The sequence below is a fragment of the Protopterus annectens genome, chromosome 6.part0 (genome assembly GCF_019279795.1).
Source record: "Protopterus annectens isolate FY-2018-M chromosome 6.part0, PAN1.0, whole genome shotgun sequence".
Lineage (NCBI taxonomy): Eukaryota > Metazoa > Chordata > Ceratodontiformes > Protopteridae > Protopterus > Protopterus annectens.
In genome coordinates, this window is record NC_056737.1 from 286,775,096 (window position 1) to 286,798,152 (window position 23,057).

The 23,057-nt window shown below is 36.1% G+C and overlaps 1 protein-coding gene across 1 annotated transcript in view; it reads right to left on the reverse strand.

The window, feature by feature from the left end:
* Nucleotides 1-23,057, reverse strand: part of LOC122803823 (neurexin-3-like) — a 2,450,564-nt gene that overhangs the window by 1,376 nt on the left and 2,426,131 nt on the right. Inside the window, exons 18-19 of the mRNA XM_044073508.1 lie at nt 12,091-12,266; nt 11,551-11,683 (exon numbers count right to left, since the gene is read on the reverse strand). Coding sequence (XP_043929443.1) covers nt 11,551-11,683; nt 12,091-12,266 — 309 coding nt within the window. The remainder of the gene's footprint in view (nt 1-11,550; nt 11,684-12,090; nt 12,267-23,057) is intronic.

Here is a 23,057-nt window from a genome sequence, read left to right on the forward strand (position 1 = left end):
GGTTGGGAGCTTTGGTATCGAATGTAACAATTAAGTATTTATTAATTTATTTATCCATCCTTTATTGATACTTGCTACCTCAAGTACTTGTGGTTTTTTTGTTAGTTTGGGTACTGAGGTATGTTCAGGAGAGACATGTACAGAAAAGACTGGCGACTAGTATGAATTAACGGTGCAAACCAGCCATGACTAGTAAGAGTCAGTTCAGCCCTATCTAAGTTTTTGATTTTCTGAATGGATTTGAGGGTTAATATGGTATTTGCTGAAGTCCCAGGGACCATAACTGTGTTTGCTAAGTTCAAGGTTGTATAGTGCCTTGGAGTTACTCCCTACTTCAGTTAACAGTGGTATTATAGTTAGTATGTAATTGCGTGTGTGTGTGTGTGTGTGTGTGTGTGTGTGTGTGTGTGTGTGTGTGTGTGTGTGTGTGTGTGTGTGTGTGTGTGTGTGTGTGTGTGTGTGTGTGTGTGTGTGTGTGTGCGTGTGCAAGTCTGGGTGTATATCTTTACTGAAACTCAGGTTATCTAAAGCAGTAAAACTAACTTCAGAACAAATGATTTTGTACAGTATAAAAGAAGTTGAGCACTGCTATGAGTTTTCTTGCAAATGTATGAGTAATATTGCAGTTTACTTTATTACAGTGTTTCTTTCCTTTCTTTCACTATAGTTTAACTGTGGAGTTGTATATATATATATATATATATATATATATATATATATATATATATATATATATATATATATTGGGTTGGAGCCCTCCACATGTGGGATGCAGGGAGGCTTGCCCCCTCCAAAAACATTTGTTCTGTTTTTTTTGTGAGATTTTCTGCTTTAGAAAAGTTGAATTTCACTAAGTTGATTTTCAATAAAAAAATTATGCACCCATATAGCTGTCTCTGTTTCCTTGAGTGCTATTTGAGACTTTGCTGCAATAATTTTATTGTATGGAGTTTGTTGAATTATATAACGGTCAATGTTTGTTATATCAACCATTACATAAGTCTTGACTTGGTATATTTCTGGTGTGTGTGTGTGTGTGTGTGTGTGTGTGTGTGTGTGTGTGTGTGTGTGTGTGTGTGTGTGTGTGTGTGTGTGGATAAAAAACTGTTTTTTTGTTTTGCTTTTGTAATTAGAAATGTAACCTATTAGTTTAATAAAATGTAACCTTTTTGCCATGACTTAGTGGCAATTAATGGTGATCACCTGTGAGTTTGCTTTGTGTTTTGATCAAATCCACTGGCTAGTATTCATTATAAACTCATATATACATTTATCTTTATGCAAGCACTCTGTAACCTAATGAGTAAATCTAGACTTTTATCATCAAAGTTTGTAGGCCAGAAACACATCACCCGAGGTAAAACTATATTTCTGCTCCATAAATCTCTATTTTATATAATAGTTTGCAAACACACGAACATATGATCATAATGCTTAAAATTTTGTCCCTTTTCTCATCTACACAATTGTTCGATCAGTTCAGAATAATTAGATCTTTTTACTTAGAACATACCTCCCTCTTCATATGTTACCACAGTCTTCATAAATCTTCCTAGTTACCATTTGGAATAGACAACTCACTCCTACACTGACTCAAAACTATTATTAATATCAAAACATAAAAGGTATATAAATATTTGTTCTCACCTCAGTGATATATTAAACTTCTTACTGTTTGTTGAGTATTGCACAAATGTATGCAGACTCAACATTTCGAGTATGTTTTCAATAATAAAGATAAATAGTCAACTGCATGTGTTTTAACCAAATTAAACTAAAAAATGAAATAGGAAGAGGTGAATCTGCATCTGTTTCTTTATGCGATAACATTAGTACACCAGATGAAATGCAGCTATATGCCATGGTAAGACAAAATTCATTTCTAAAAAATAGAAAACATAAACACTTAAAAATGACAGTCTTTGATGCCCAACATATCTAGAATTGTCTTTTTAAAGGGATATGCCTGAACTGCAGAAATTCTAGGATCTTCTTACTTGCATATTCTTATAAAGTCTAATCACACTATAATATAGTTTAATGACATGAGAATTAGCATCTCACACTTTGTGCAGTTCACATTTTCTTAACATCTCCATGAGCTCTAAAATATTATCTGGTTTTGTTTTCCTCGTTTGAAATGATATGAGTCTATACACAGATCCTCCTATGAAGAGTATACTTTAAAATAAAACATGCTATCAAGTTTGTTCTACAGCCCGATGTGCATTATTTGCAAAATTTGCCACATCAGTTTTATTTAATGTATCTGTTAGTGTAAAACTTTTTCATACCACTTTTTCATCCTGTTTTGTCCTTTATTTTGAGATACCAGAAGGCAAATGTTATAATCAGAAAGGCTCAGAGGTGCAGCTAGCAATTCTACCCCCAAACTTTGGTAAAAAAAAAAAAATCATTCTCTGATATGATGATGCTTCTAAGAAGTAAGCCAGGTCCTGACTAAAGTGTTTAACTTGAGAAGCAAAACAAAAAAAATGCTTTTCTATTCTTTTAAACATAGTACTTCAGTTTTGACCACAAATGCAAAACAGAATGCACTGAAAATGCTGATCTTACTCCCTAATACTTTGCACCTGGCCAGCTGGCTCCTTTGCCCCACCATAATTATGCTTCAGTATAGGCTTTAGGCAAACAGATAGCCTTAAAGAGTATCGTTTAACAGTACTTAGAGAAGTACATGAAAGGACTACTGGATCATTATAGCTGGGCTGTGTTTAACATTACTTGCAAGCTTACCTATTTACTGTCGCACTTGTGTAAGAATACCTTTCAACTTCTTAGCACAAGAATTGTGGGCAAAGTTAAAATTAATGGGGTCAAAGGCCCAAAATCAGGGACAAATACTTTTTTAGTTATCTTTAAGAATTTATCAGATGGCATTCCTCAAACTTTATCTCATCATCCCTAATATTTGATTCATCTTTTCCTGGAAAAAAAAATGCACTCCTGTTTTGCTTACTGATCTTTGTACTGTATCTGTGTACATCCATGTTGCATCGCAAATGCAGCATTATATAAAGACTAAATAAGGTGCAACCTCTAATTTCTGGCATGATTCTTGCATCTAGTAAATGTACATTATATAAGTCTGATCAAGTCACTTTAACAGAGTCAAAGCTGTTTGTTATTGTGTAAAATGCGTATTAGGCTGATTTGCCATATATATATATATATATATATATAGACGTGTGCAATATCTAAACTAGAAAATCTCAGTCCAGTGGGGGATTTTGTCTCCTGTAATATGAACCACTGCATAGGTGATGTAGCATATCTTTAACTTCTCCTCGGGTTGTAAGCGTACAGCAAGCACCCTCCAAATCTAAATGAATTCCTAACATGGGGCCTGACTAATAGGTAGAGGCATTCTAAGCCTTTATTGATACTGAAGGTAGACTTTGGAAATGTAGAGTAATAAAACTGTTTAAGATATATGTCTGACAAAATGATGAAATATGACAGAGTACAACATGGAAATAGAGACAGAAATTATTCACTGTATTTTAAACTGTTTGTCAGCAAATATGTGCGCATCTCAGCAGAGGCAGACTGAAAAGATCATATTGTCCGACATGTAAATGAAGATATTATATGTCCAGGAACTGTAAATGAAAAGCAAGTGGTAAACATTACTTGTGAAACCTGCAATACAACAAAATAAATTCATAGTCAAAGCTATTATCTTTATTAGCACTTTTAAGTTTAAAGTTTCATTACTGTTTTATAGCATATAATATCAAAAATGTTTATGTATAGATTGGAATGTAGATTTACATAGAAATGCAAACTCTCTTTTTGGCATGGAAAAAAGCGGTTTTGACCAATGGCTATTTCATGTAACCTACTGAGAGATATGCTACTTCTTTCTTTCATATGATATTATACTAAGTTTGAAAACAGATAATGAGAGATGAAAAAATACACACCCACTCTCTCATGGTAAAACACAGAGGCACAGGCATGCCTTTGAAAAATAAACAGATCATCTTCCAGGCAGTTGTGCTGCTTATGAATGTTAGCTGGTAATGTTTCAAGACCACTGACCTTCAGCTCTGGTTTGCATAAAGAATAGACCATTTCTGTATCAGGTCGAACCAATCCTTAATATTATAGTAATATTCCAATCTAGGGTAATGTGACAGATAAGGTAGCATAGGATCTTCTGTCAGCTGAATCACTTTGAGATGGTAGCAGATTGTACTGTTGTACCATCTGCATCCATCTGCAATGCTACCTGGTGACAGAATGTGTAGAACAGGATATTACTACTGAGAAGGTAGCAGAGTATCTGCATCCATCTGCAATGCTACCTGGTGATAGAATGTGTAGAACAGGATATTACTACTGAGAAGGTAGCAGAGTATCTGCATCCATCTGCAATGCTACCTGGTGATAGAATGCATAGAACAGGATATTATTACTGAGAAGGTAGCAGAGTATCTGCATCCATCTGCAATGCTACCTGGTGATAGAATGTGTAGAACAGGATATTACTACTGAGAAGGTAGCAGAGTATCTGCATCCATCTGCAATGCTACCTGGTGATAGAATGTGTAGAACAGGATATTACTACTGAGAAGGTAGCAGAGTATCTGCATCCATCTGCAATGCTACCTGGTGATAGAATGTGTAGAACAGGATATTACTACTGAGAAGGTAGCAGAGTATTTTCCTGTATCTGCAATGCACTCTGGTGGCAGAATGCAGTGCTGTGATACCATCTGATGGAGGATATTATTACTGGTAAGATAACAGGGTACCTGCCTGAGAGCTGTATTACTCCCTGGTGCTATGGAGTACATACTGTCTAGTACTGCAAGAACTGTAGTCACGTTTTTTTTCCCAGTTTTTCTCTTAAATTGCAGTTTAGATTTGAGTTAAGCAACTAGCAGTAGTGGTCATAGGTGGTATTTTGAAAATTTGAACTCAAAATTAAGTTTATGCAGTTATAGGTATTGCTTGAAAACAATATTAAAAGGAAATATTTCTTTGTTTTCCTATTTACCAGTTTTGCAGCTCCTTTTCTTGCTTAGAGGTACTGTCAGGAAATGTGTTGTGCTGGGCTTAGGGGCAGCACAAAAGTATGGTGATATGGAGGTGTAAGGTAAGATAGGTATGGAGGTATTGTCCTCCAAAACAAGGGAGTTGCAGTAGGGTTTTCTCCTGGGAAAAATGTCTTCTTTGGATTTTGCACAATGGTGAATCTGATTATTTTGAAACTATAAGAATTACTGTACTTGGGCTGACTGTCAAGTAATTGATACCAAAAGCATGTAGTCATGAGGAATCATAGTACGTGCATTATGTCAACTGCTCACTATAATATTATCAGTGGAACACAAGTTGTTGTTGTTGTGTCTTTCGGCTTATCCCGGTTAGGGGTCACCACAGCAGAACTCCGGTCCGCTAATATTTGGCAGTGGATAATGACCAAAAATGGAACAGAGGAATACCACACAGTCTTGACAAGTCCTCTAAATAGAATTGACTCCTTGCAGAGATTAACTCCTTAAGTCCCGTTTAGTTTGCATTTACTGAAAACCATTAGACACTAAAGCAGTGTGCTGAGTGTTGTTTCTTAGCAAGGAAGACAATGTATCGATACATATATTAGGTCATACCATTTTAGTAGAAGAGAACATAAACGAAATCACAAAGCAAACACAGATTGCTTTAATGGAATAGCCTTACTCTCATTACTTGCAAAGATGTCATTGGGCATGCTAACATGTTTTTAATTCTCTTATCGTTTTACAGAGATCTTAGTCTTACAGTTCGTACATAATGAGTGCCTACTGCTTATATCACGTCAGTCTTTCACTTAGATGCTTTCTAATGTGCCCACAGAAAATCAGCGCAGGCTATTCCACTCTGGTATAAGCTTTTGCTATTGACTGAACAAAATTAATAATGATTTTAGCAAAGTAAGTGGGCAGCATTGTTAAGTGGGAGTTTCAGAAAGTAAACAAAGATACAGCAGTCAATATTTTCTGAGAAAAAAATAATTCAAAAGCTAGTCATTGTGACCAGTTCAATCACAGACTGTTATCAAGAGAACCATAATTAAATAAATTGTTATTTAAGGGAAAATGAAATGTCAAAGCATGTGCTGTTCAGTTTGCACTGAGAGAGAAATTGCTTTATAACCTGTGCTAGTAACTTTTTTTTTTTAGTGCTGCTATACCAAATATTGAATGTCAAATATTCCTAGAGATACTTAGTTCCTTATACATGGCTAGGGTTCAAAGGGCAGTCTAAAATCACTGTTAAGCAACACAGATATATGCAGTAAAGGAGAAAAGGCATAAATGATGAAACGAAAACCAAATCCTTATATGCCACCACAGTTTCCATGATACTGAATGGACAGTAATTCTATCCTGTGGCAAGAATCTATCACAGGTGTTGTCTGTCAAATGTAAAACTGCATTGTGTCATTTTTTTTTTTTACTTTATTAACTGTGTAACACAGTGGTTCCTTGAATTTAGAAAACGCAAAGCTGCTGAACTATTTTTTCTCTTTTCTGTGCTCAACACACACACACACACACACACACACACACACACACACACACACACACACACACACACACACACACACACACACACACACACAGGAATGTGCATGTGTTAGGGAAGGTGCATACTGACACACACAAGAATAATTCCTAAATTACATTCATAATTAAAGTTCACATCAATGCTCCTGTCTAGACAACAGTGAATTTAATATATATTTTGTCTTCAATATTTATATTAATGTTTACTTTTAATTAATTTGTCTTAGCAAAGTCTCCCACTTGCAAATTGTAATATCCAAGTACTAAGTGGGTTCATAGGTGAATATTAGGCTTACTGCTCTGAAGGGCCATTTTAACCCTAGCAAATAACCCAAGGCCAGAACCAAACCTTGCACCTTGTGTTTATGAGGTGAAGTAGAAAGGTATACTCAGTAATACAACTATACTAACCCAAAAGAATGAAATATTGTCTAATAGCTGTACTGCTTAAAAGGTACAGACTGACAGCAGTTTGTATATCAACCATAAAACATTTGTATATCAACACTTAATAGCTGATAGCACATCCACTATATTACATATTATAATGCACACCAATGGCGCCATATTTGATGTTTTGAGTGCATTATTACATACAGAATATTTAAACAAGTGAAAACACCTTAACGAATTACACTGTCCATAAGTCTAGCTGTTGTACAGTCATTATCATGGGGTGTATTTGTGTCATGTTGGGATTTTATTTTTCAGGCTATACCTGACAAGCATTTTTTTGCAGTTCATAACATACAGCCAGCCTAGTAATTGATGATCTCTCTCATTATCACAGCATATAAACTGGTTCACAAGCACAGGTCACTTCTGCCCTGCTTGTCTGCCAAAGAATCCCTTCAGAAATACATGAAATTATGTCTTATGCTGCTCCTGCAGTTTTGTTTTTGGATTTGTTTTTTGTCCATATTTGTTGTTGTTTCATCCCATTAAGTGAAGTCATATCCTACATAGAAGCAATGTTACTACCAAATGTTCTGATTACAAAGGTACCAGTACAACACATATAGATTCTCTCACCATCTCTCAGTCTCTCTCACTACTGTGACAATTTTAGGAGAGATTATAAGGGACAGAGCTACAATCTGAGTCAAAATCTGGGACTATCGAGAGGTACGTGACAGAGTTAAACTCCACTTCTGTGCCAGTTGAAGTTCAACTCCAACCCTCCAGCCCAGAAAAATAGATCTGTGAAGAAAGCCTGTACTATTAAGCTTGTGCAAACTAGTGTCTGCCTTTGTTATCAGACTAAGCCCTCTTCTGATATGGGAGTGAGTGTGGATCTAATGTGAGAATGGCCAAACCTCTAATATAGGGGCAAGCAAGGTTCTGATGTGGGTATATATGTAGGTTTTGATTTGGCAACAAGTGCTCTTCTGCTACCACTAGGAGTACAGTTTTCTTATTATAAAATATGGTGATGTTGATAACAGATTTAGCATGGTTCTGATAACTCACTCCCATATCAGACTGCAGTCAATTAAAAGTATACATGAGAAAAGGTAGGTCATGCCCCACTTGCATTTGCACACCTAAAAAGTGAAGTATAAACTACTTCTGAGATCCCAAACTCCTATCTCTCAATGGAATCAGGGACAAATCCAGAAATAATTAGGGACATTTTTTAAATATTTGTATTATTAAGTATAGAGATTGACAGAATAAGAAAATGTGAATTAATATACATTTTTTTGAAATAAAAGAAGTCTATAACTCTACTTAATGTCATGATTTAATAAGTGTAATACAACACTTTTTTCCAAAGTGACCAGTCTTAGGAGGGATTAAGAGGGACAGAGTTAAAATCTGAGTCAAAATCAGACAGAGTTGAAAGGTTGGCATATCAGTCAGGAAAAGGATTAACTTCCTTAACTGCACTGTTTGCTATTCTCACAATTAATTACTCCATTGCCATTAATTTACCAAAGGAAGAAATAGAAGTCAGTGTAAAAACATGCCAATGTCATTAGTGATCCAAGCACTTGAAAATACCATGTGAATTTATACATGCACACACACACACACACACACACACACACACACACACACACGCACGCACGCACACACACACACACACACACACACATATATATGTGTGTGTAAAGTTTAAACACACAAACACAGATTAATAGATATGCACCGTTTTATAGAATGGCACCTTTCATCTCAGTTGCATGTAGCTGAGTAACTATATTAGTGACTGCAACCATGACAATTATACCATCTGTCTTGACAGTAATGAAATATAGCATTATCAGCCCTAGTCATATAAAGCCAACTCTCCTAGAAAACCTATTTTTATGAATACCCTGACAGATGAACAGATGGCGTTTTACCCACAAGCCATATTACCCTGCAGACTTCATCATTTTTTATAGCTTACAACATCTTATCTATAACAATGTTTATTTGAAGTCATGAAGCTGACGTTTGTAAGGACTTGCCTACACTATTTTGGTTGTATAATTTCTAGTTCACTGAATCCAGCATGCACAAATTGCATTGTCTAGAAATTCATTGTGTGTTCATTGAAAAAAAAATCGCATTTCACATCAACAAAGCCACATAAAGCACATATCACACACTTAGCTTTATCAAATGTAACATGCCTAATGAGTTCCTGCTCTAAATCTCTGGTTGTGACCTGCTCTGGATTGTTGTAACCCTAACAAATCCTGTTCAGCATTTTGATTCACCCAGTTACTTTCTAGAATTTGTTCACTCTACTTAGATATAAAGTGTTGTGTCCAGAATTTTATTTAACTGGAAACCTGTTTGTTTATCTCACTCTGTAAATGTAAGCATAACATTTCAATTGATTAATTTCATTTTTTATATATCAACCTCAAAAGGCGGTAAAATTCTATTTATAAAAAGCATTTAATACATCACTGCCAGTGAGCACGATGTAACAGACTTACCTTTCCAAGTATCTGGATTTTAGCCATATGGTTATCACTGAAGTTTTGCAAAGAGTGAAATGCATAACAATGCTTTTTATGCCTGAAATGTTTTTGAGATTTGCATCCCTAACGTGGTACCAGAGTAAGAAATATGTGAAAGTCTTCACCATTTTTTGCTCCTCAAAGCCTGGAGACAACAGCCATCAGCCTTTATGAGTGCAGTCACAAAAAATGATATATTCACTGTGTGTCTTATCTCATGTATACAGAATTATATATGTAACACTGACATTATATATGTTGTAGTGCTGTTGCTTATTATGTCTAGTAAGGGATTCTACCATTTAACTCTGATGTTCATCAAAAATACAAGTGACATTTTTTTCATCTAGCATCACTTCTTTAGATTTCTGCTGTTTAATTCTACATTAAAAATAGGTTTTGCTAATAGCAAAGCAGTTCTAAATGCAAATATAGCAGAGTAATTGAACAGGACCCCATGAACTAATAGCCTGACAAAAACATGTCCTCCACTTCATTTTCTTCAACATCCAGAACTATAGTGAACTATTTGGATAGGAAGACAAACAAAGCTGAGATACAGGTTAAATAAATGATGCTAGTGTGCATTGTCAAGGTGACTCGCCTGCAAAATTTTATTTAAACAGTAACAAATGAACTGCTGAGCTGTTTTGTTTTTCTTTTTTTTCTTTCCCTCAAATCAAGGCTAAGAATTTTTTTAATATAAATTGAAAATGCTTGCATGAATTAGCCTTTAATTTGTAAGAGAATAAAGACACAAATTTTAAATAGACCCCTCTGCAAATTGTCATCAGTGATACAATATAGATCTTAAAAGGTATTGTTGTGTGTGTGGTGTGGGGGGGGTCTGGGAAGGGGGCATCCTATTATGCAGCTTTACTTAAGTTAGCCTGCCAAATGGAGGAAAAGTTTTGACCTATATCACCCCATTGTTGAACTCCACAATTATTATTATGAGTAACACAAAATGACTTTCAGTTATTGAATGTGTTTGTTAGCATGCAAGGTGAGTTTAGAAAATACAACCACTTAATTGTATCAAGCCATAAAGTTGTTAGCATGCAATGTGAGTTTACAAAATACAATCACTTAATTGTATCAAGCCATAAAGTAGTAAGCAGCTTTATTCAGTACAGTTACTAGGAGTATCAAAACATATACAATTTTACTGCTATTCTGATTTATGTTTGAGGTGTGCTCATTCAAAACAATTTTTGTTTCTTTGGAGTAGAGTTCATGCACTGTTATTCTAGCTGTTTTAGTCATATGCCATTTCATCTCTTAAGATTACTTTTTAAGGCCTGTTCCTGGTCTTTCTAATCGGTATGCTTATCTTCAGTAAAGGACAGAAAAAAGCCACTTGTTACAGCCCACAAAGGATATGCCCACTAATTGTTTCCGGTCTGCTACCTCAACTACCCTGTTAGAGGTCTGTATCAGGTGTGATATATCCTTGATATTAACTTGTGACATTCCCAAGGTAAGTTTCTACTTAAATAATCTTTCCAAAACAATTCATTCCACATTTTTCTCAATGAAATTCTTGTGCAGCTCTCTGATTCCCTGACTATAATATGTTACTGATAAAAATTAAACAGTAGTGTTATTAACTGCCCCAGTAATTTCTTCTCATTTCTGGGATAACTGCCATGAGATGTTATCCCACTTTTTTATTTTGAAATTTTCCTAGAACCCTGCTCTTTCTAAATTAGTAGAACTATATGCCCATCTTATGCACTTCTTTGGACAAGCCTTATTCAGATGCTTTTGTTTTAAAAGGCACCTGTTAATCATTTCTTCCTCTGCCCCACCCATACAGCTGACCATTGCTGACTTAACTTTTAGCAGTTCCTTTTCATACCCAGCAAAACTATTATATCAGTCACTCCCAGTGAAACTTTATCAGTCACCTAATACTAATTTATTAGGGATGTTTGTCCTCCTTCAGGATTGTAGACCAGTTCCTTCTTTAGAAGCATACACAGTGCAAGACAAAAGTACAAATAACATACCCACGCTGTGTAAAACATTGTTCTCGTGCTCATAAGAGTCATAGCTCATGATGTCTACTCCAAAAGGGATCATATAATGAGAATAATCAGGTATTGTTTTAGCCATCATTAAGAAAAGTTTCAATGTATCTCTCTACACAGGAAATTAAACAAATATAAACATGTAACACGGCAGGTCAGCTTTGACTTTGGTTTAAATAATCCTGTGCAGTGTAAAAAAAAACAAAAAACAAAAAACAATGCATTATAATGTAATAATGCGGCAATCTGTCCAATACAAAGCTTCTGTTTTACATGAGAGGCACATGACCTATTTAGCAGGGAAACCTTCACAGTTATCTTAAGTCCTATAACTAATGCCTAATCTCTTTTTGGGCCTAGTTCAAACTGGCCACCTAACTTGACTGTGCACATTGGCGATTGAACCTTAAAATGTTTTGCAATGTGGGTAATTAATATATGTTAATAAAAAAGGGCTGGCAGTCATGGTCATTGTAGTGGGTGCCTTAATGGATGTTAATAAAAAGGGCTGGTACTCACAGTCATTGCAGTGGGTGTCTTAATGTATGTTAATAAAAAAAAGGGATGGTACTCACGGTCGTTGCAGTGGGTGCCTGAATACGAGGTCATAGAACAGTCACAGGTGTAGCCTTCCCACTGTTGGATGCAAATGCCCTGGTTCATGCACGAGTCTTCTTGACATGTGGTACTAGGACCTTTCAAAAAGGAAAAAATAAGGGTAAAACCACCATCAGTGAACAATACTCAATCAGCAAACCTCAACACCCCCATGCAGATCACACACACACCTTCAATAATCAAACATGCTATAACTCCAAACATAACACACATGTATATGGAGAGAATTGTAAATATTTACTGACAGATAGTCATCCATATACACATTGAGGTACATATGATACATATACAAATCCACACAAAAACACACACTGCAAAAGAAACACACTGGGTATATGCCAGGAGAACATTCCATCTCATATAATGTATGCATTAAAACCATTTAATAATGTGCTTATTTCATCCAGTAATGTAAATGTATGCATACCAGTTTCAGTGCAGATGAATCCAGTTACTTTTCTGTGTCACATCACATAAGCATTTTTTTATCTTTTTCAATTCATGCCCTATGTCAATTGTCTTCTTTTTAGATTGTGAGACAGTAACATCACAACCTCACTGTACATTACATTAAAAAAGATAAAACTGTTTTTTTTTTATTTGCTCCCTGAATGTCCTGTCTGTAACTACATGACACTGCTATGTATACATTTAGTGGGTTTCATAATCTAAGGCATCACTCTGTGCAGCAGGATTTTCCTTCACTCATGGCAAGAATCTGTGCACCTCAAAACTGAAGTGCATTTCTTCTCTGCTCAGCATCACTGCTGTAACCATGTGGGGTGGTTGCCATGGTTACAGTGCTGCCATAACCATGGCAATCACCCCACATGATTCTGACACCCAGGTCCCAATCATCTTTCCAAACCTAGTTCACCATTATGCTAAAGGGACAGGACAGTGACATGTCATACAGTGTTAGATGAGTTAGAAGTCTTTGCAAGCACCATATCTTTTAACAGTACATATAAAGTGAGATAATGCCATAAAGAAGAACCCTTTGACATTCAATTGATTATGTTTTTAAGGCAGAAAAGAACCTCCATTATTACCTTTTCCAGAAAAATGTACTTTCTGTGCTGCAGTAATACATTTATTGCTCACAGAAGTGACCTCTGCAAATCCATTCAAATACAGTTTACAAGCAAGGTTTTTTATTATTATACTACTCTCTCAGTCATAGAGTAACTGAAAGACAAGCTCTACCTCAATGTCCTTTCATTGTCCATGAGTAGGAAAGATATAGACAGCGAGATACAAGTCAGTTAAGTTCAACAATAAATGCATCTCTTCACATTCATATTTACAGTATACAGCTTTGTGGCACTGTAGCTCAGTAGGTTATGCCTGTCATTGGTGCTAATGCATCACATGAGGAGCATGGGCTCACACTTGAATACTGACACTCCATTACAGCTTATGGGGTGTTACACTACTGTGGTACTGTTATTTAGATAAATTGAGAAAATGAGATGCCATCTACTTAAAGTGGTGGTAGTTAAGATGGATGTTAAAATCAATCGGCACGTCATTGTAGATGAAATCACTCAAGCTTCCAATTTGCTTACTGACATTAAGGTCGCCATTTGTCATCCTCCATTGCCTGGCAACTCCTGCATTACTACCCTCCAACAAACAACCCCCTCTACCCTATTGCATAAAGTACAGCATCCCAGTTCTACTTCAAATCCGCCACTAAAATAATCAAAGAACATTTTCAAAAAACAGACTACACATACAAACCACAACCACTTACCCTTCACCTCAAATTATTCAGTCTTGATAGAGTTATTCTCAGCAAACTAATTTCTCATATCGTCAACAAACTAGAAAAGTGATACTTCCCAGAGGCACTCCTTTGGATAAAGTGCTCATTTCAAAACAGGAAGTTTAGCCAAGTACTGAAATGGATCTGTTAGACAGTGTTAGAGAGAGAGAATTTAAATACCAGTAAAGTACTTCTGGGAAAGTCAGTCTCACTGATTTTATTAAGTAGCAGGTTATGATTAACTCTTCAGGAGGTGCACTTAGATATAAAAATATAGCACCGATCCATTGTTCTTTTCTCAATATTCATGAAAATGTAATTAGTAAGAGAAAAGGTAGCTGTTAAAGTACTGTATTTCAGCTGAAAACTACACTGCTTTTCTGATAAAAGATGTTTTTGCACACAATGTAGTATCTGTGAGTACATTAGATTCTCCATAAATCTGGCTAAAAAACAAATGTTTTAAGGACCTATAATCAGTAGCAATAGCAGGTGCTATTTATTTAGGATGTGGCACTATATTCTGTAGCATTTCCACATTATTTAATGTTGTTAAATTAATTTGTTCTAGCAAATAGTTACTCAGCAGAACTACATCTGCATTACTCTTTGTCATTAAGTCTCCTACTATCTCATGTTTTGTGTACAAACATTAAAATACATTCCCCTACTTGCCAGACTCCATAATACAGGAGGATGGAGACCTAAATGCAGCACAGGCACACCTCTCATCTGAGCAGATTTTTCGCAGAATGTCCATATTTTTGCCTCATATTTTTTTATCCATTTTTTATAAAATTGTGGTTTTCTAGCAAACCGTTGGCAAATCATTGAAGTTTTAAGTGAGAAAATAATGACAGACATTTGAGTTTCAGATTTCATACTCTTTAGAAAATGCATGCTATTGCATAACTTGTCATTCCATTTACTTTCTAAGTTTATAACAGTAATATTTAAAAATTGGCCCTATTTTTGGGCCTTTGTCCCCCTGTTATTTATGGCTTTGCTGAAATCTCTTGCTCTGAGAGGTTGACAGGTATGGACCTGGGTGACCAGAGTTCAGTTAATTTCCCTGACACTAAATGAGCCAGGCAGGGAGAGAGAGCAGTAAAGGGGTGTGAACCACTCACCTCTCTCAGAGGGTGGTGGCGAAGGTTGTGCATATTTAGACACACACTATATGATGAGATTTCCTGGGCAGAGCCCAGGGAAACTGCTGGTCATGCCTCACAGGGAGGGACAGAGTTAATTGCTGAGAAAACCCCTATGCAGAAATAATAAGATAGCCTCTGCCCAAAACTCATTTTATGTCCCCCCCAACACTTTGCTTGGTGAGTTTAGGGATTAAGGCATAAAAAATTCTTGAACTATCCCTAGTGAGTGGCTGAATTATGGTATCTCAGGTTTTGCCCTTTATACCCCTCATACCCCAGCGATAGAGAATGAATGGGATTATTGATTTTGGAGAAGAGCTGATGATCTACACATATTGGGACCGAAAGGAGCAAAAGAAAAAACATTTTGTTTTTTCATAGGTACCTCTACTTCTCTCACTTGCCCTCTCTATCTAATACTCCCTAAGCTTTATCATATCAACCACTTTTTCACTTAAATACAAACCAATCCTAGTCGAATCTAGAAACTTTACACTGCGTAACTGTTCTTATTAATTCTACACTGTTTACGTTGAATACATTTACAATTTGCTTTAGTAATTTAATGCAGGATATTGCATGTTAAATGCATTAACTGTGGACAAATGTATCTTGAACTGTAGTACCTTTTATATGTTTACATGCTGTATTGTCATGAAAATGTCATGTTATCGGACTTCTGGTGATGCAGCACAAGAATAAGGGTGGGTTCTCTGCTGTTCCCCCCTAAAAGAGATTAGTTGTCAAAAATAGCACCAGTTCTAAATATTAAGAACCCTGAGAGTGTATTAACTATTAAAATTATTTGCAGCACAAGGATGGATGTGAGAAAGACATCAGAGAGTTAGAACGGTTAATCAGAAAGAGAAGTACAACAGACTCATGCATGATGGCATATGCAGTGAACAGAGGGAAAAATAAGTTATTTTCAAAGATATTTTTGTGGAAGATAAGAAAATAAAATAGTAAATTCTAAGATTTCATAAATGAAATGAGTAAACATATTTAGGAGTTTAATTAAAATAATATACCACCACACTGGCCAAACAATAAAGGAACCCACCAGAAGTTAGCAAAGACCACAGTTTATTGTCACTTTCATCTCCAGGAGACTTCATCTTGGAGACAAAAGTGGCAATAAACTGTGGTCTTTGTTAACTTCGGGTGGTTTCCTTTATTGTTCGGCCAGTGTGGTGGTATATTATTTTTATTGGTATTTGGTTTGCTGCTACATCCTTTGGGATTGTTCCTTATATTTAGGAGGTTACAGAAGTAGTCAATGAAGATACATATATCTTGCAATTGTTAGTCCAAAAAAAAAGGCTTAAAAGTTAAAGTGGATGTGACAGAAGTTAGAGCTCTTGGATGCCATGGTGGTAGGTAAAGAACATTGAGCAAAGGTGTAAGAATGTGAAGTAACAGGACCACCCAAGGGTCTGGAGTAGAGACTTCTAGGGTTATATCAACAAGCAACTTTTGCTGTGCACCCAGATTTTGGAAGCCATGATAATAATTGCCTGAGTGTATTGTACCACTTGAAATCAAAGGAGCTCAGCTCAAAGACCACCATGGCCAGCTCATAATGTGCTTTTCCACTTTCCTGCTTAAGGAAAATGTACTATTACAGATCTAAAGACAGTGGCAAAGTTAATTATATGGACTATTTGGTGCCTACTCAAAAAAATTATTATTGTTCATCCCATTACAGAGACTTTGCAAAATTAAAGGACTGAGGTACAGGTTATTTTATCAAGTGATCATCAAAACCGACTTGTCAAGGGCAATTAAATAAATATATTGGAATTTACACCCAAAATTATTCACACCAGACACAACAGAAAGCTCCATAAGGGACTTCAGCAGGAGAGTAGCAGTTATCAGGAACCAATGACCAGCTAGATCATAGAACTGCAAAACCTCTTCTTTTTTTCAGGAAGTCAAACATTTTGACTGAAACAAATCATGTTACTGTCACTGCAAACATAACAGGATACTGAGACAGTAGCACTTATCACTGGCTCTCTCAAGTGAGCCTTAAATGTGTACCAGGTTAACCAGGTGTCATTTTACTTAGTTCACATTCCTTAAACTTATTTTACAGTTTATTAAGTGCTATTGAAAAAAAATTAACTAAGGGTGGTGCATAATGAAGTGTACAAAGCAAATGGGAGCAGTGTACTGGCAGAAAATAATGTAGACATTAGTAGGTAAGCTGATAGAACAGAATAAAATTTGGCACAACCATGTGTGGGAAGCAAAAGTAAGTTTATTAAGCTGAAGGTGAGTAAGTAGGAACAAGTACATGCAGCATGTTATTGGTTACCTTATAAAACAGTATGCACAAAAGAATGAGAGTGTAGGAGGAGAGACCATGATCTGCAATCAATATGAAGGAAAATTCAAGAAAAATGAATAGAGCATATTGTTTAAGTAAAACACTTAATTATACTGAAGGGCTGGTCCCACACGTTCCACCCCATTAGGCAAGTCTAAGGGGGTGATATTATTGCATAACAAGCAGTGCTTACTTGGGAATGAGTGGGGGGCACTGAAAGAAGAATGTCCCAATAGATCCCAAGCTATAACCACCAACTAGCTGTGGGGGGTGTGGGACATACTGTCCATAACCAAACTAAGGCATGATAAACTTGCCTAGGATGTGTAGTTTTTATTTGTAACCATTTGTTGTTTCTAGTTTATTGAACAAAGTTAGATCCATTAGTCTCATTACTGGCAGGTTAAAGCCATCAAATTTAACAAAGTTAACACTAAAGCTGAATGGATAGCACATTTAAAGCAATACATGAAGTTAGAAAGGACAAAGGGTGAGAATGGCATTAAAACAGGAAACATGAAAAGCAGAAAAGGAGCAGTGGGGAAAATGGCCATTAGAACAGAAGGTGTTGAATAAGCAGCATGTTATTATTCAGAGGGAGTGAAAAAGCAGACAGAATGAAACAAGAATGGGAATGAAGATGTGGACAGTGGCAATAGATGAAGGGTGAATGTAATATTATAACAATGAATGTTAATGGAGTAACAAGCCCTATAAAAAGAGAATGGATAATTAATGCAACCATTAAAAGTGGTGGTAACATAATACCATTGTTGGAAATGTATTTATGTTTGAAGAAGCATGACAAGATGGAAAGGATGGTATTGAATCTTAACCACCTCTACGTATAAAGGAGTGAGAAGGAGAGGAGTGATATTATTAGCAGACAAGAGGTTAGGTTTAGAGGAAATAGAAGTGTTAGAAAATCATGAAAGAAGCACAAGAAGATCTAGAACTAAAGGTGGAGGTGGAGATACAGAGGGATTCTTTTGACCTCTTTTTCAATATACATTCCTCTGAGTGCTAAATTCTGCTTGATAAGAACACTGATAGTAAAACTTATGCAATTCCAGGAAGGATTAGTAGTAGTAGCAGGTGACTGCAATGTGACATTTAATTTAAATGCTGTACCAAAGAGAAGAAAGAACCTAAGACTGACTAAGTCAAACAAAGAGAATGGAAAATGGTTAGTTACAATGTATGGTATGGTATGGTATGGTATGGTATGGTATGGTATGGTATGGAATGGTATGGTGGGTGTGTGAGAAATGAACAAGGTATGGTATCAACATGGTTTTAAGGATTATAGAGTGAAATGATAGTGTTGATTCCAGTTAGACAGAATCTATATAATTAAAGAGCAGAAAGGAAAAGTGGTAGGATTAGATGTGGGGCCAAGGAGAAGAAACAACCTAACGCTGACTAGAAAAGAGAAAGTGGTAAAAGATTTAGGCAGAATGCTGTATCAGATGGATATGTTGGAAGTGAATAGGGCATGGTATCATTGTGGCTTTATGGATTATAGAATGAAATTAAAGTTTTAGTTCTAATCAAATAGGATCTATATAACTAAAGAGCACAAAAGGGAAGTGGTGGGATTAGCTGTGGGACCGATACATCAGTCAGACCACACAATATTCAAATTACAATTACAAGGCAGGTAGCCAATGGTTTTTGTTGCAACACTGCTGCTTCCTTAAGTACTTATTGAAGGGTAAAATGTTTTCTGTAAGGACAAAGTGCAAGAATTAATTGCAGATATGGATATAATCTTGGCAAGAGAACTGGAGAGTGTAAAAGTGAGTTACAGGCAAGAACATAAATAGGTACAAAAAAGGAATAGGGAAAAAGAAAACTGTTAATGGAGGACAACAAGGAAATTACAATTCAGGAGGGACATATTAACAAAAGAAAAAGAACAAGTACAAAGGAAATTTCTGGAAGAGGTCCAACTAATGGATGATAACAGAATAATAATGGCACAGAGTACTGCTGTGAATGATCTTAATGCTCAGAATAACACAGTGACTTTAAGAGTGTTGTCAGCAAAGCAAAGGCAATAGAAACTAGAGTGAGCTATTTGGCTGGTCAGCAAGGGAAGAGGGGGCCCCATCTTAGATGATCAACGAAAGACAGTCCAGGCATTTGCAAGTTATTTTGGAGACCTATTTCAGGGTGCAGAACCTTCAGATAATAAGCAGGAAGAAATGAAAGACTTCATAGACATAATTCAGCTACTAGAGATTTCAGGAATGCAGGGGGAACAGGCAATGTTTTAAATTTCAAAGCAAGAAGACCAAGAGATGATGAAAAGGTTAAAAAGAGTGAAATCCACAGGAAGAGATAGGATTCCAATAGAATTTTGGAAATTGCAAGAGGACAGGAGACAGCCATTTGGATTTATTTAAAACAGTTTAACCAGCTGATAAAAGGAAGATCCCGCCCGTAAAAAAATATAGTAGTTGTAGTGTTGTCTAAGGAAGGAACAATTATTGAGGAGATGAGCTCCTATTGCCTAATTACTTTATAAACCATAATTACAAAGTATTCTCTTGAGAATAATTGCAGGTAGGCTCACTAATCTGCTGATACTAATAATTAACCAAGATGAATGTGGGTATATATGTGTGAGAAAGACATTTAACATTATAATGATGCAAATAAAAGGACAAAGGAAGTAGCATTAGTGTCATGGGATGCTGCAAAAGTTTTCAGCAGGGTAGACTGGACTTGCATCTTTGAAGTATTGGTCAAAATGAATTCCCTCAGAGGATCATAGTTTTATTGTTTAACATATATCAGGGGGTGAAACATAGCATAAAAATAATGGACAACTCTCATAGACTTTCTCCCTTACTACTGGAACCTGAAAACGCTGTCCAGTGTGGCCAACAGTTTGCATTATATCTCAGTTTGGTAGCTAGTTTGATTTGGTAATCAGAGATAGAAAGTTCTATATGGGGGAATCTAGAATTGAAGATTGTGTTATACACATACAATATTATATTGATGCTGTTAAAGCTGGCCCAGATCATGCAAGAGGTGTATGATGTGTTAAGGGAGTTTAGGAAGTTCTCATGTTATAAAATATAGGGAGCATGTCATCTCTTTGAAGGTAGTTTTGACCAATGCAAAGAAATCAAAGGCAGTTTGCTGAAACCACTTTTGTTGACAGTGGAGATTGCCTTGTTCTCCACTATTGTGTGGCCTCAGAGTTGATATATATATAATTCCAGGGGTTGTTGTGAAGCCCGTGCCCTGGCCCAGAATCAAGGAGCCTTAATCCTCACCACTAACACCAGAGAGGGTGTCTCATATATGAAGAAAGGATAACAAATACACACAGTAAAGTGCAATTTCCCTTAAGAGCACACAGAGATCACAGTCAGTCTGGGTCTGGTCAATCTCTTGCTCTCCAGGTCCCCAATAAGACTCCCTACTGGCACAACTATAGGGTCCAGATCTCAGCCTAGCTGGGCAAGCTAAAACCTCCAGCACCCTCTCTGTCCAACTAGTGCTTCATGTCCCTTCCCAAGTAGCTGACACACACACACACACTTTGAGATAACAGCTTATATAACCACACAGACACTCCTGGGAAAGGCTGGCACAGGTTCTCCAGCTGTGCCCCTATCACCCAGACTATACGGTAGTACCGTCTGCCATGACCCAGCTAATATTTATCAGCTGCTCAAAGGCCCTTAAAAGGGTGTCCAATTATTACTGTGCAATATTATTATCCAATTGGTAGTATGACTAAACAGTCAAGGCTTATTAGAGTGGCTTGGTACAGTAATCACTATAAATATGCAATGTACTCTAGAGCTTAAATTATCTCTACACAAAACAGCCACAGCTGAAAGTTTTAAAACTATTTAATAATAAATAATAAAAACACAAGACAATACTTCTTACTATACAGTGCTAGTCAATAGTTCAGAGATTACAGAGAAATACTTAAAATAATTCAGTAGTACAGTTCTGACATCACAGAAAAACGCTTAGTCTAATCTTTCTAGTTCCTAGCTATTTCTAAAAGAAAACACAATTCTAAGATAACTTACATAACAGGCAGAATGCTGATGAGTTGGTTGGTCAAGACAAAAATGCTTAATAATCTCTGGTTCTCTTTGTTTAAATTAAAATTGCAGTTCTGATTCACATTACATCATTCTTCACACTTTCCTGGGGTTCCCAGGCTACACATTACATCATTCTTCACACTTCCCTGGATTCCTAGGCTAACAGAGACTGCATTTATATTTGTAACATCTCCTTTTATTATCTTGCAGCTGGTCAGGAAGCAGAGCAATAAAAATACATTTGCATGTTTAAATCTAGCAATCTAACTCTTGGTTAAAACAATAGAAAGAATGTCTTCATCTAGCCAGACTGGATCCATTTTTAGATCAAAGGGTAACAACATGCTTTACTTGATCAGCTTTCTGCCAGTAGAGTGTACTGTTGTTACATTTTTTTCAATTCCATATCTAATAGCAGTTTTTTCCATTTAAGACAACAAGCCTGTGTCTTACATTAATATTTACAAATGATAGAATTATCTATAAAATTCTATCTGGCTAGGCTGGCAGCCTTCACAGTTGTCATCCTTCATGGGTGTGGGCATAGGGGGGGCTCGATCACTGCAAAAAAAAAAAATAAAAATAATGTTAACAGTAGTTGGTTTCAATTAACTGATTTTTAGGGTTTTTTGTATTCTCCAAAACTGCCCTTGACGAATAGACATGAATCCAAAAAATGAGTCTAAAATTAAGCTATTGGGGATCAGTATAAGGAAGGGAGGCAGGGAGTGACATTGCAGAACTTACTAAGAGAAGTGAGAAAAAAAAAAACAAAGTACCTACGATATGGTTAAAATGTACTTATGAGGACTCCTGACAAGCAACATTTAATAATTTGATAGAGAAAGTACAAAGTAAATTATAGGGATAGAAGACCCAAGGTTTAGACCTAGATCAAAGGGTAAATGTTTTGCATTGGCATATGACACTACAGTTATTATAGTGTGGCAGTCGGTTCAGATGCCTTTAATGAGAATGGCAGAGGAGAGGATTATACAATGGATGAAATACTGCATATAGTTAGGAGAAAAGCTGTGGGTAAAATAAGAAAGCTGTGTTCTTCCAAAATAAAAAGAGGATTTAGAAATCATAACAAAGGAAGATATGTGAGGGTGATGCAAGAAGCACATAAGATGAGATACCATTATCAATAAAACAGAGTAAAATGGAAACAGATGGTACTAAAAAACAATCAGTAGTTGACACTCATTAATGTTTATGTAGCATTTTCAGTAATAGATGCATAAGTATGCAACCTGCCTATGGTTGGTGCAGTCTGCAAGGATGTTAGTAAAATATTTCAAATGAAAATAATGAAAACATGAAGAAATGATATTCTATCATAGGTAAGATGTCAGATTTCAAGGCACATTTTTCTCTGGGAGGTGGAGACTTTTGAACTTTGAGGATACATTACTGTGACTACTGTTCCCATGAAAAAAGTTGGCATATATTACTGTGGCCATTTTTATGACAATCAGACATTTGAGGTGTATACAGTCAACAAAATAGCTATAATTGCTGGGAAT